This window comes from Camelina sativa, chromosome 16, assembly GCF_000633955.1.
Source record: "Camelina sativa cultivar DH55 chromosome 16, Cs, whole genome shotgun sequence".
Classification (NCBI taxonomy): domain Eukaryota; kingdom Viridiplantae; phylum Streptophyta; class Magnoliopsida; order Brassicales; family Brassicaceae; genus Camelina; species Camelina sativa.
This window is the reverse complement of record NC_025700.1, coordinates 12971964-12986871: the sequence shown is the minus strand read 5'-3', so window position 1 is coordinate 12986871 and position 14908 is coordinate 12971964. Positions and strand designations below refer to the sequence as shown.

General features: G+C 35.9%; 1 protein-coding gene across 1 annotated transcript; it reads right to left on the bottom strand.

Moving 5' to 3' along the window:
* On the bottom strand, window positions 12810–13409 carry LOC104753615. Its single transcript, XM_010475843.1, has one exon. The coding sequence runs from the start codon at window positions 13407–13409 to the stop codon at window positions 12810–12812; it is 600 nt and encodes a 199-aa protein (XP_010474145.1).

Sequence of the window (14908 nt, the reverse complement as noted above, 5' to 3'; positions counted from 1 at the left end):
TATGGCGGGGATCAACTGTTAAATAGGCGGTGGTAGACGTTAGGGGATATATATTATTATAGTTTTACTAGTGTAGTGGTTGAAAGGGTGTTAAATCATTTTCAGACCCTGGTTCATACCTAGCTGAGGTACAAAAGTTTTATTTTCCACTTAAATGAGAATGACATATTTTTCATTTCACGAGGTTCATCTTCTTCTTAAGAAAACCCTAACGGCTGCCATGGTTCCTGTGTTTTTTTTATTCTCATTTTTTTGGTTTTAGTCTCTATTTTCATTATTTTCGTACATATCTTAACTAGAATAACACAATTTTACCTTTCATCTATATAATCCCATCCAAAAAATTGAATTTTAGTTATAAAAAACATTCGACCAATTTGTTTGGCCGATTATGACCAACTCGCGATGGTGAAACACAGACCAACATATACTCGCCGCCGACCGCCACCTCTTAGTTGGCCCCGTGCTCAATCACAGTCTATGGGCCGACCTTTCTTAATGGGCCTCACGTCCTCTAACTAGACTCGTGAGCCCATCCATATCTAACAGCCAGTTTGTTATCATCCCTACATATCCCCACAAGATCTTTTCCTGTGTTTTGTCCTCACTTGCACAGTTCCGACAATCACTTCCCGGAAAATAACCCATCCTGAAACTATTCTAGCTCAAGCACTATTACATATGGAGTTCTCTCAGGACCCTTGACCGAAAAAATAAGTGAACTTTAGTGATATAGGTGGCCAAATCAATTCTCTTAAACCTCTCCACAAACCAATGTATCACACAAATCAACATACATAAACTTATTCCATGGAATATAATAAAAATAACAATATACAATTTATAACAATATCTGCTAAATTTTTTAATTTTTTTTAAAATACAATAAGAATATCAACCTTTGCTAATTGAGATTAATTCAATTCACTATCAATTTGGAGGAGTTCATGAAAATGACGAGGAGTACTTCCTAACGGTTGGACGATATAAGTTAATCATTACTTTGAATACTGGTGGGTTCACGGGCCAGGAGTAGACCTGGGCCCACTTAGAGAGGCAGGCCTTTGGATCGGGACCAGACATGGAACTCATTAACCAAGATGACGGTCGGGGCGTTATAAGGACGAAACAAGAATGAAGCTTCACCCAGATGAGAAAATGAAGACAACTATGTCGCCAAACTCACCGTTGTCGATGAGGTTTTTAAAAAAAACAGATTTGTTAAAAGAAAGAAGAAATAAAGAAAATGGTTTTAATAAGGGTCTTGTAGAAGTTTCTTTTATCAATTAGAGTTTTCTGGTTAGGAATTTTTATTTTATTTTGTAAATTAATAAGTAGTTAAAATTTTGATTATTTAAGTTTATGTAAAATTGAGGGTATAAAATATATATGGCTAAACTTCTGAAAATAAAGTATATATTTGGACATTTAGATCTAAAACTATCTTTTGTTTCTAATTCTCCCTATTTTCAGTTGTTTAGCTATTTGAAATAAATTTATATTTGATGATAAATCGGACATGTATTTTTATCAGCGTACACTTTTTAAGAAATCTATTACCCGTGAATAACCCTGGGCATTCGGGTACCCGTTCGGGTATTTCGGATTTTTGGTTATTTCGATAAAGGAGTTCTAGACCTATTCGGGTATTTTTAGTAGTCGAGTCGGGTTCGGGTAAACACCCAACGGGTACGGATCGGGTTCGTGAAATCAATCCGAAATTAAGTAAACCAAACTCAATTTAATTCAATAATCAGGAATTAGTGGCTTGATAAAAGTTGTACATATTAATATATAAATACTAGAGGTTTTAGAATTAATCAAAGATATTAAAGTGGCAAAATGGTTAGAATGCATCCTTTAAATGCTTTAGGTCATGGGTTCAAATCTTACTAATGACTATTTTTACACTATATTTATACATGTTCGGGTTAATTCGGGTATCCATTCAGGTATTTTAAAATTTCGGATATGGTTCAGATCGGGTTTTTTAGATTGGGTTCGGATTGGATTTTTGGGTTCGGGTATTTTGCTCAGGCCTACCTATGAAAGTCTAGTCGGGTAGGATATAGAACACTTGTTAAGAAAAAATAAATTTTATAAATATTACATAAAGCAATATTTAGATTAAAAATAAAAAGATGTGCCAAACCATGCATGTCGTCTAGTGGGTTACTTGTGGGAGGATTGTTTACATCTTAAACAATGCCATGTTCCCTAACAGAAATGACGGGTCAAAATGTCATAAATTAAGATATTAAGAATAATTATGTACTATAGCGTGTAAAATAATTTAATGGCTAAATTATTTGACATTTGCAGATATTGACCCGCAAAAATCTATTAAGCCAAATTAATGGCTAAAGTGTATATGAAAATATCCTATTTCTATATAATTAAAAGAGGAGAATGCTAGGTCAATGTCCAAAATCCTCTTTATATTTGCAATAATTGTCATACAAACATCATAAAAAAGGAGAATCAATTACCTGTCCCGTTTAATCAAAGGTCCGCTGATTTTACCAGGCCTGACATGTTGGTGGATCGGGTCAGCGAAATCGGACTGTCTAACCCAAAATAAATCGTAAGAAGAATAAAATGCTAACGGCCCTTACGTAGAATTGAAGCTCAAATGTTAAATGAGTTTATTTGTGATGTTAAAAAAAAAAAAATTAGAGTAAGTTGTAGTATAAATGTTATCCTAAAATATTTATTACATATTTATTTCACGTATATAATGAACATCTTAAAAAATTTGTATGTACTTTAATTATAAGAATTTTAATTTGACTTAAAGAAAAATTGTTTTAAGTATTATTGACAACAGAGAAAGTGATTTAGTAAAATAACAACAATCCTGTGAACTCAAGTATAGCAGAAGCGAACATACTATATACTACAAAAAAATAATTTTATTGAGACGTATTTTTGAGACAAAAAATTTTCGTCACAAATTTGTGACACTTTAAATACAATATTATGACTAAATTTATTTGTCAAAAATTCATAGTATTTTCGTCTTTATATTATGACGGAAAAATCAGTAACAAAATTTTGTCACAATTAGTGACGAATATGCTACGATAATATTAATCGTCACTCTTATGTTGTTGCAAATTAGTTATGAACTTAAAACAGATATGCAAGTCACAGTTTTTGACATTAAACTAAGTAAACATTAGTCATAAAATAGTCTAAATTGTTATGTCATTTATATAAAGGTCATTAAGCCAAGTCTCTAACCCTAATTTAACTAGACTTATTAAAGAGATGATTAGGGTTTTATTCTTTATAATTTTGTGCCTCCTAAAACTATAGAGAGAGAGAGAGAGAAAACCATTTGAGAGAAAGAGAACATGGAGCCACAGTTGAGATTAATGACAGATCTTACATGTCCTAGGAGATGGTGGAAAAGAAGGGGTAAATGGACTCTTTTTTGGACGAACTTTGGTGAGCAATTTCCCAATTCATAGATGTAAGTTTTCCCCGAAGTATTTTGTAATCATTTTTGTAGATTTAAAGTTATACATGTTTTCTCAAACCTATTCTGCGCAGATCCGCGAATTAACATCAGTCATCTTATGAAATCGTTTCCCACTGCTACAAATTGAACCAGAAGCTGATCTACCGGTCGTTGGAAAGATCTGAGTCTTAATTTTCCAGAGAACCTGAGATCGTTTCCATAGAACTTATAATATAAAATTTATGGTCGAATATGTGCATCTGGTTGAATTTGTGATTTATTTTCTTTATAAGAATAAAGATAGCTTATAATGTATATCTTATGTTTATGATTATAAAAAATTTGTATGATTATAATTTTAAAAAAAGAATATTGTTTTGAGATTAATCTTTTAGTTATAATATTTATCATATGCAATGAATTTTTTAGTAATAACTTGTGACCATTTGAAACTAACTTCTAATGATAAGATTGGACATTATGATAGTCCAAAAAATATCATGATTTTTGAGTATTTGTTAAAAAATTTCGACAAATTTTTTATTATCATTTGTGACCATTTGAGACTATATTTTCTTAATAATAAGATACATAATTAAAACGTTACTTTAAACACGAATTGTGACGATTTAAAGACGTTTTGTTAGTTTGTAATTGAGACAATTTTGTTACTTTTTTGTGTCGTAATTATTGATGACAAAATGGTTACTAATATATTTGTTGCAACTCTTGTAACCTTTTTGTTACAAATAAAAATTTGTGACGATTGTATTGCAACCATTCAAAAATCGTCACAAATTTGTAACTATTTTTATATTGTGACTAAATACTTTTTATTGTGACTAAATAGTTCGTCTTGATAAAATTATTTTCTTGTAGTATTAGGATGGTTCTATGCAGGTTAAAAGTCTCTAAATCTATTGCGAGATGGATCTAGCATGACAGGTTTGAAGTTTGGACTATTAAACCAACACTGAAATTATTAATTTATTTCATATATTATAAATTTGTAATCATAGTTTAGAATTAATTAAGTGAAAAATTATATCTATATTTATTATATGAACAACAAAATATACTGATACGAAAAAGAAACATAATATTATGCTCCTGATTAACACTTTAAAGATTGAAAATAAGAAAAATTAAAATATATTAAAAATAAAGAAATAAACCTCTTGCGGTGTACGGCGGATTCAAACCTACGATTTATATGTAATGAAAATGCAAAGGTAGCCCATTACATATGTAATGAAATTTAATTTAATACTTAATCATATACATAACATAAATATGAAGACTTTATAATTGAAATTAAAATAATAGTTACATTGAATGAGTAACATAAATATAGACAAACTAACAGTTCCCCAATTCGACAAACTACCAATTTCTTAATTCAACTTAAACAATAGAAAAGGCTCTGAAACTTCATTATAAATCAATATCAGAAAATAATAGTATTATTAACGACCAACGAGAGTCAAAATAATTAAAACTATAAATAACACTACTAATTTAAAATTTCTACAAAAATGTATTACATAATTTAAACATATTATATTAAAAACAAGTAATGTTTATTTATTAAACTATACATACTTCCAAAATTATGTAAAAAAATATACTGCTATGGTTACTTATCCTTTCGGTCAATGGGCCTGAGAGAACTTTAGAGTTAAGCGTGCTTAAGCTGAAATACTTTCAGGATTGGTGACCTTTCTGGAAGTAATTGTCAGAACTGTGCGAGTGAGGACAAAACAATAGAAAATATCATTTGGTGTTTTGTAGGGATGGTAACAAGCCTTTAAAACCTATTGGACATAGCAAACCGACCATCGGATATTGATGCACTCACAGGCCTAGAAAGAGGAAGTGAGGACCATTAAGGAAGGTGGGCCAATGATTTGAGAGTGGACATGGGCCCACTAAGAGGTGGCGGTCAGGACGTTACAAGCGGTATCAAAGCCGAACCCAGACGAGTGTGGAGTCGAGTGGACTCAATCGTCATGGGTGACTGTCTTGGTGCGCAACGAATACGTTGTTATTTGTTAGTGGGGGTGAATTGTGATACCCCGGTATCAGAGACTTGCGGAGAGGTTTAAAAGAATTGATTTGGCCACCTATGTCACCAAAGTGCACTTATCTTTTCGACCAAAGGTCCTAAGTGAACTCCAGAGTTAAGCGTGCTTGAGCTGGAGTAGTCTTAGGAAGGATGACCTTCCGGGAAGTGATTGTCGGAACTGTGCGAGTGAAGACAAAACACCGGAAAAGATTATGTGGTGATTTGTAGGGATTGTAATAAGTCTTTAAATTCTCCCAGACGTAGCAAACCGACCGTCGGATATGGATAGATTTACGGGCCTAGTGAGAGAATGTGAGATCCATTAAAAAAAGTGGGCTTATGAACTGGGAGTGGACATGAGGCTCACTAAAAGGTGGTGGTTAGGAGGCTTTAAAAATAACAAATATACAAATTTAATAATTTTTCACGGTGTTAACAAATTTAATAAGGTAAAAAATATACAAATAATATATAGTAAGATAACAAATATCTGGTTATATCCACCGAATTAACAAGGTAATCATTAATTATATCCAAGCGTTTAACAAATCGTTAACTAGGCGGTAGTAGGCATTAGGGGATATATCTCTATTTTACCAATATTTAGCTTTTTTATTAGTTAAGTTATACATATATGTCAAAAGTTGAACTTGTTTCGTGGTTGAAAGCATTTTAAATTGTTTTTAGACCTCAGTTCAAACCTAGCTGAGGTACGAAAGTTATATTTTCCACTTACAGTAAAACCTCTATAAATTAATAATTTTTTCATAATTTTAATAAAAAAGATTAGATTTTTTTTCATTTTCATAATTTTGAAACTTTTCTATTATAAAATAAGATACTTTTGTTACCATTCACATTTTAAAAGAATTTTCTTAATTTATAATCTTGGCTATCGTAATAGGATGAATGTCGATTGTTTACAACAATATCTAAGTAAAAATGATAAATGTAAAAAATTAGAGTTTAGAAGAAATTTAGTACTAAATTACTTTTTTGGTTTAAGTCTCTATTTTCATCATTTTCGTACAAACACAAATTAACCTTTCATCTATGTCATCCCATCCAAAAAATTGAGTTTTAGATATAAAAAAAAATTCTACCAATTTGTTTGGCCGATTATGACCAACTCGCAGCAGTGAACCACCACACAGCGTATACTCGCCGCCGACCCTCGTTAATTGAACAATGGTTATAACAAATCAAAAATAAAAGAAACATTTTTCATGAAATAAAATAAAAATAACAATATAGAATTTATAAAAATATTCTAAATTTGTTTAATTTTCTTTAACAAATATAATAAGAATATCAACATGTGCTAATTAAAATTAAGTTAATTCATTATCAATTTGAAAGAGTACATGAAGATGAGGAGGAGAACTTCTTATGGCTAACAGTTGGATAATATAAGTTAATCATTACTTGAATTAAAGGTGGACTCACGGGCCGAGAGTAGATCTGGGTCTCACTAAGAGAGGTGCGCCCACCATGGGTCAGGAATAGACATAGAATTCACTAAGCAAGGTGGCCGTCAGGACGTTACAAATACAAAACAAGAATACAGCTTCGCTTAAATGAGAAAATGAGGACAACTGTGTCGCCAAACTCACGGACGTCGATGATATCACCGGTGTGAAAATGTTTTTATTTAAGAAGATTTGGTAAAGTAAAAGAAGCAATAAAGAATTTTCGCGTTAAGGAATTTCTTTTTATTTTGTAAATAAATTAAAAGTTTATATTTTTGGATATTTAAGTTTAGGCGCAACAGGTGAGGTGAACCAGAAAACATTCTCATATAATGTAGTTATGTTTCGTTGCAGTTCGTACGAGCTGGATGGTTTGGACGTCGGTGGAAAGTTTTTTGAAGAAATTTACACCCCCTCCCAAGGCGTGACCAAACTGTAAGTATCTCACGTATTTCATTCAAGCTCATTTGTATAGTGTTTACACCTTCCCCTGCTGCTCGCAAAATTTATTTACTGTATAAAGTAGGTGGTTTGGTCTTTTTCCCCTTAGGTTCTTCTGTGCATGTTTTGGATAAGACCATGCGTGAAACCCTCTTTCTGTTACAGATGTTTAAAATAGCATTTGAAATGTTTGTAGCATATAGACGTCATGATTACGACGTTATGGATAAGACGGGACTGCAACCTTGCTAGAAGGCAGATTGTTATTCTAGACAGCTTAGTTACGCAGCTCATCTCCGCTTAGTATGCAACTTACATTCAGGCAACTAGCCCTGAATACATTAGGCACCCGCTGCTTCACAGCTACGTTGAGGGGACAATAGGTGATCGTGTTGAAAAGACTGCTTAGTATGAAGATGTTCACACCGTTTATGTGCCCATGAATTAGGGACAAAGCTATTGGGTTGCTCTCGTCATTCGTCTGAAAGTATGGCACATTGATATCTTGCACCCACAAGTGGTGTCTACCTCCAACCGTCAGGTTATATCTATTATGGCCCCATTGGTCAAGCTGTTACCTTACTTACTAAAGGGATCATGCGACCCATCATACCTCAGTGACGTGAAAAAATCAGAATTTACCTTCACTCGCGTTAAAGGGCTGCCGCAGCTCACCCGTCCTGGTGATTCTGGACCATTCTCGATATAAGTTAATTGAGTTGCACTCGCACAAAATACCTGTTGCGGAAATGGGCAACATTACAAATGACATGGTTGATATGTTTCGTATGCAGTATGCAATTGAGGTCTACGAAGAGTTTATTAGTAAACTTTCCAACTGACTGATGTACTTTACTCTGTTTTTCTACTACACACTCTACTTTGTTCAATACTGTTATCGAAAAGAGCTCATGTAAACTTCTAACACTGCAGTCTTTTCCATCGCCTAAACTATAACTCCAACTTAGTTACTCGAGCTAATAGAGTTGGATTCGTTTATTATTTGTATATCATATTCAGTAATTAATAAATATGTACTTTTGTCCACTTTTTACTGCAACATATTCACACTAAATGTCAAAGATCGATTTTCACTTACTCCACACAACTCCCACCAACATTAGCACACAATAAGAATATTGAAACTCATTTAATCGTGATATGTATATCTCCCTCCTTCTACTAAATCTCCTGATGTACTTCGCTTATACTACAATATAGCTTTCCTATTATCTACCTTTGCTTTGTAATGGATGACCTTCTTGATGATGTTGTTGTAGAAATTTATCGTCACCTTTCCCGTTCTGGTTTTTCACACCTTTCTCCTTTACTACTGGTCGGTAAGAGGCAAAGTCAACTTGCATTCTCAAATGGTGTTTTACATGACCTACCTTTGGAAGAGTTCTTCAACATGCCAGATCTTGTGGAAATAGGTTCTCCGTATCGCCACTTCTTTAAGAAATGTGTCAATGCACATATCTCAGTTGCATGTTACCTTGAGGGACTTCGACTTGCTTCCAAGGAAGGGGAAATTGTGGAAGCGATTGAATTGCTTTCTTCCTACGGCGCAGATTCAGAGTTCGCCCTATTTGGTAGGGGTATTTTCCTAATATTTGCTAATAACATTACTGATGGATACGACGCTTTGAATCTTTTGTTAAGCCGCGTTGGTAGCTTCGACCGCCTGCATAGCATTGATACTCTTGTCTACCGTCAGATCTTAAGCTTTCGACCCCTCCACAGACGTCTTTCTTCAAATATATTACTCCTTGACCTCCTGCCAAAGTGTTCCGGCCAACCTTGTACTGTACCCGATCGATGTCTAAATTGTTATACGTACTGGTACATCATAACTTTGAGTTGTGACCTGTAATCCATTACGGTTAATATCCTTATCATCGTTTGTCATAAAATCATCTCCCTTATTATATTGACCAGTGCTTTCGTTATGTATGAAATTATTAATAAAATGCCTTTAGTATGCCCACTTCTAAATGATTACTCTGTACTGTATGTAGAGTCAATTATCATATAATGAAGTTTGATGTGTTGCCATCTTTGTTAATATAGCCTGTGGGTCAATCAATATATATATAGTTATAGGAACGTTAGGGTTCCCAATCCCCTAAACATAGGGTTTAGTTATGATTGTGGTACAACCTTCTATCTACTACAACTCTCTCACCGGTGAGATCTATATATAAAAATAACTCTATATATCTATTCCAATCTGGGTTCCCAATCCCCTAAACGTAAGGTTTAGTTATGATTGTGGTACAACCTTATGTCTACTACAACTCTCTCACCGGGGGATCTATATAAAAAATAACTCTATATATATATTCCTATCTGGGTTGCCAATCCCCTAACCATAGGGTTTAGTGATCATTATATAGACCTCCAAATGTCTAATCCCAGAATTCAAATATCTGTCCATCCTATTATCTGAATGTGTGTGTTCTAATGCATAAGCTCGTATAGATCCCCATTTCCTCTGCTTACATGTAGCAAACCATGAAATTCAAACACAAACGTGATGTCATATTACTGATATGCATTATTTCATTTATCATATTAAAGAAACTAGATACATTTTTTGGACACTACATATTGGTACATATTAAGTCCCCCTCCACTACAGCTGCCTGTTGTTACAGCCATACAGATAGATATAAGCTAAACTTGCGAATTACGTTCTTCACTGTGTTTATTAGCACATGTTGCGAACCCGGCGGGAGTACCAGTACCCCATACAATCAAAACAGACATCATCCATCTTACATGCAAAGTTAACACAGTTTGGGACATCTCCATCAGGATACCTGTAAGTGTCATGGTAGTTTCCATCCATAGTGGGTTCAATGTCTGCAATTTGAGCCATGACTGGCTCGCCTATGTCTAGGACTGCATCTAACCACCCAACTCTGTTACACAGAACGGTCATGCTCTCCATTCCCTGTTCATAATAACCTGCACATACCACAAAAACGCCAAATGCAAACATAGCGTAGACTACATAATCTTCTGCATCTTTCATTAGGTTTAGGCTTGCTCTTGATGGCCCATTCTTTACCGATAGTCGTAATCCCTCCACGTATTTGGCCGTTATGTTTCCGGCATGGAAACATCTCATAAAGAAATGTCTGAAGATTGAACCCTGGTTTGCAAGCGAACTAACAAATATGAATTTGTCAAGATCTACATCTCGCAAGACCTCTTCTTCGAACACAGCGTCCCTCCCATCTGGCCCAGCGGCAATGAACGACAAAAGCTCACGAAAACCATGTTGCCCCAGCCTCTGTACGATATCGACTCGAATACCAGCTGGTATATAGACCATTGTGTTAATTTTTTTTCCTTTAGTACTGTGGATACGGAATATGTCTTATATAGAATAACACATGTACAACGTTCGTATCAACCCTTTATACAACCATATTAATTGGTGTTCTAACCATATGCAGCACAAATGCATTTATGAAGCAGCATCTTCGCACCTAAGCAAACAAGACTATGCCAACTACTACACGTTCCCATTGATGTCTCACATTGTCTGTTAATGCTCTCCTCTTAACGACACGCTATTGACACTAACCAATTAATTGCATACTTATTTCTGATGTGATGGTGAAGATACTCTTCACACATTGCGTTCAGACAGTTTTTAAGTCCCTTTCATTTCTTCGTTTGTGAAGCCAAGTCCTCTATTTAGCTTCATTAATAAATTGTCTCCTTCAAGTACCTACATTAACTTCTACCTTGCTTCTCTATGTATCACTACCAATCCACAGATGTAACCATCGCTATGACATTCATCTAAACTTGTTATGCTCTCATGGTTCAAATACCAAGCAACCTTCTCATCGACTTTTGTCGCCGTGTTGGTTCTGATGACTTCAGGTTCCTTGGGCCTATTCTCGCTGCTTCTAAACAAACAGCCACTACAGTCTTCAGTAAAGAAGTGATGGCTACTGCTGACATAACTGAATTCGTCATAGAAACTTCCATGGTCAACACGAACTCCACCTACCGGTCTTTCTTTATCAAATGCGTTGAAGGAGGCAATGTTATCGCCAATCAGCTGGAGGCCCTGCGCATGTTATGCCAAGAAGGTCCATCAGAAGCTGCATTCGGGATGCTACGAATGTCGAAACCTAATTCTGTTTATTCAACCTTTGTTACTAGCATTTTCCTTATTTGTGCAGGAGATTTTGATAAAGGAATGACCGTCATTGCAATCATGTGGACCAGATGTGATTCCTTCGTTAAAGATGTAGAGATTGCAGATTTAGTGAGAAATCAAATAGCAACAATGGGCGCTACGGGAACAGGTCTTTATTTTCAATCGCATGAGTACCCAGTTCCTAAAATCCCTCACTACGTTTATATCAGTTGTGCTGCAGATGAGGTGTGTGACGTGTGCTTTTCTTTTTGGTACTCACATATCGTTCGATCTATATGTTGATGCGTTATGTTATATTATTTGCGTTCGTTTAACCTAAATGGGCTCTCTATGTGTTATATTAAGCTCTCTGGTTGTTAAATGTATGTTAAACTTATGCCTATCGTACGTTTTGTAAGCTCAACAATAAGACGTTACTTTATTTAACCGCTACAACCCAGTTACCTCCTTGCTCCACATGCTCCGCCCTCCTATTCTTCCAAATCATTTTCTAACTGATATTACTCATTATATTCTCCACACTGCACCACGCATGTTTAGTAACCTTACTTTCATACAGAAAACACTTCATGTTCACAATATACAACTGGAAATTCAAAATTCCAAGAGTTTTAGGTTATTCAAGAGATAACACAGATGCTCTTGTACTAGTTTTGTTACATGCATCATTATACAACTTAAGGGTACAAACATCGCCATAAATTATTTTTACCAAAAAAGCTCCTGCTCGACGCTTTTCAAAAGCATGGCCATGTCTCAATAACAATTACTCCAGGTTTATATACATGAAAAACCTTCCACCTGGTATGCTTCTTACCTGCATAAACGCCTACTAATGCAATCTACAGGGCAACATATATGTGCACCTTCATAGCTGGTCTGATTGCAATCTCATAGTACTTCATACTTCAAAAAAACTGCTACATTGACCTCCCCCTTCTAAACTTGTCACTACATCACGAGGCTACATGTTTTAGTCATATTCCCCTTTCTATTTTCGATATTGGCTACTTCTAGTCAATGCACTAACCATTATGGCAACGGGTTTTTGCAGCTTGCCCTGTTATGCCCTATTCCAAAACACCGTGAACATGTTTTAGGTCCATGTCTTCCCTTTCTCGGGACCTGAAAAAGTGTTCATACATATAACTTCGTCGTCTACTACATATTTTTAAAAATTGTAGAAAACTACGCAGCTTTCTGACTTACATGTCCCTCACCAACCGAAGGTATACGTCTCTTCTTGTGACGTCCTGGTCCAGTTTTTGACTCTGGTGGCAGCATGTCTGTGTCACTTGTTTCTTCAGCAGTGTATGAATCATTTGCATCAGGAACAGGCATCACATTGCAGTTGTATGTGTTAATCCAGTCACTTGTCATGTATTCATCGTCTACCAGAGCTACAACTGGTAACCCACAAACTTTAGCAGCTGCTAAGGCATGGCAACACGGGATTCCAAGAGTGTCAAACACTTTGCACGTGCATGTCTTCTGCTCGAGATCAACTGTAAAATTCACACCTTCGCGTGTGTTTACTTGGTAGATAACTTGGCTTGATGGGGAGACAGGCAACCCTGCAGACTGAGACAAATGTTCCATAAGCTTCTTCTCTACCTCTGGGGTGACTGGACTGATGGTATTGTTAGCCTTCTGACGACGAATGTAGAACCATCTCATCAACATCATCTGAATAATTTCTATCATTGAAACTATTGGAAACTCAAACGCTTTCGCTAATGCTGGATTCAGACACTCTGCAACATTGCTGCTCATTAGATTGTATCTCATCCCTTGAAAATAAACTCAGATCCAATGAGAGATTCTAATCCCTCTTATATAACTAGCACACATTGGACTCCTCCTCTCGATTTCATCAAACTACTGCCTGAAATCTGCGACAGTGTATGCACATGCTTCCTTCGACACCAAATATGGGAGTCCTTTCTGTCTCCTAAACCTGCTTTTAACATTTCTGAAAAGATGAATTGCACATGCACCGTGCCTGGCGAGAGGATATACAGAACGTAAGGCGGAGTAGATGGAATTGTGACTATCAGAGATAAAAACCAAGGTTGCCTCATCTGGAACAATGGATACCAGGTGACTGAAAAACCATGTCCACGATAAATCATTTTCGCCATCAACAATCCCAAATTCTAGTGGCATAATCTGGAAATTCCCATCCTGGAAACTAGCAGTCATCATACACCCTCTAAACTTTCCCTTTATTGTTGTGGCATCGATAATGATGACTTTACACATGAATTGCGCTGCGTGTATACAAGCTCCAAGCGATAAGAACAGATACTTGAACTTTCATCTTTCTGTTCCCGCCCCTGTTGTAAAAACATTGCAGACAATTCCAACATTTGTTTGCTTCAGGTTACGTATGTACGCCATCAAAACTTGTAGCTGCCCTCTACGCTTCCTCTAGCTTCTGCAACTGCCTTCTCTTTTGAGCGCCACACTTTCATGTATGTTATAGATATGCGCAACTCCTCTAAGATAATGTATGGTATGTCACCTGCCCAAATACCCATCTTCCCGTTGACAAACTTTGACTTTAGAACTGCAGCTATTACCTTACATGAACCTTTTTTGCCATATTCCTCCCTCGTTAATACATTGCAAGTGTGTGTCAGTTTTGCAGTTCGCACCTCAATGTTATTTGCACTTCTGCCTGATGTCCGACCATATACACGCCATGGACAGTCCTTATAAATGCAGCGCACAATTAAGCATTCTTTGTCAGACCTAGTCTGCTAGAAAGTAAAGAACCTCTTAATTTCATATATAGTAAGTGCAGTTTGCATCTCCGCCTTGTTCTTGAAAACTTTCCCAATGAAAATGGCATCGTTTGTAGGATCAAAAACACATGTTGCAGTTTCATCTGTCTCCATCCACTCATCACCAAAACAAAGTGGACAGTCTTGTGTTGGAACTATCTCAACTTCAAGAATGTCAGGGTACATATTTTCTAGTGTCATGTCCATGGTGTCTTGTTCAGTACTCTGCCTCCCCTCATTCTACGCTCCATAAGAACACTTCTCTCGACTCTCTTCATTATCGACGTCCTCAATTAGTGACCCACTTTTCACCTCCACTTCACTAATCATGTTATGTATGTCCAGAATTTGTACCCCTTGACTAGATGGATTCTCATAAGTAAAGCTTGTAAGTGGAACGCTGCTGGTAGGAGCAATAGGGCTTTGACGTTCACCAGCTCCGCCAGTCAGACTGTCTGGAACAGAGTAGATGTGTCCCGGATTAGATGACTCGCCTGGCTC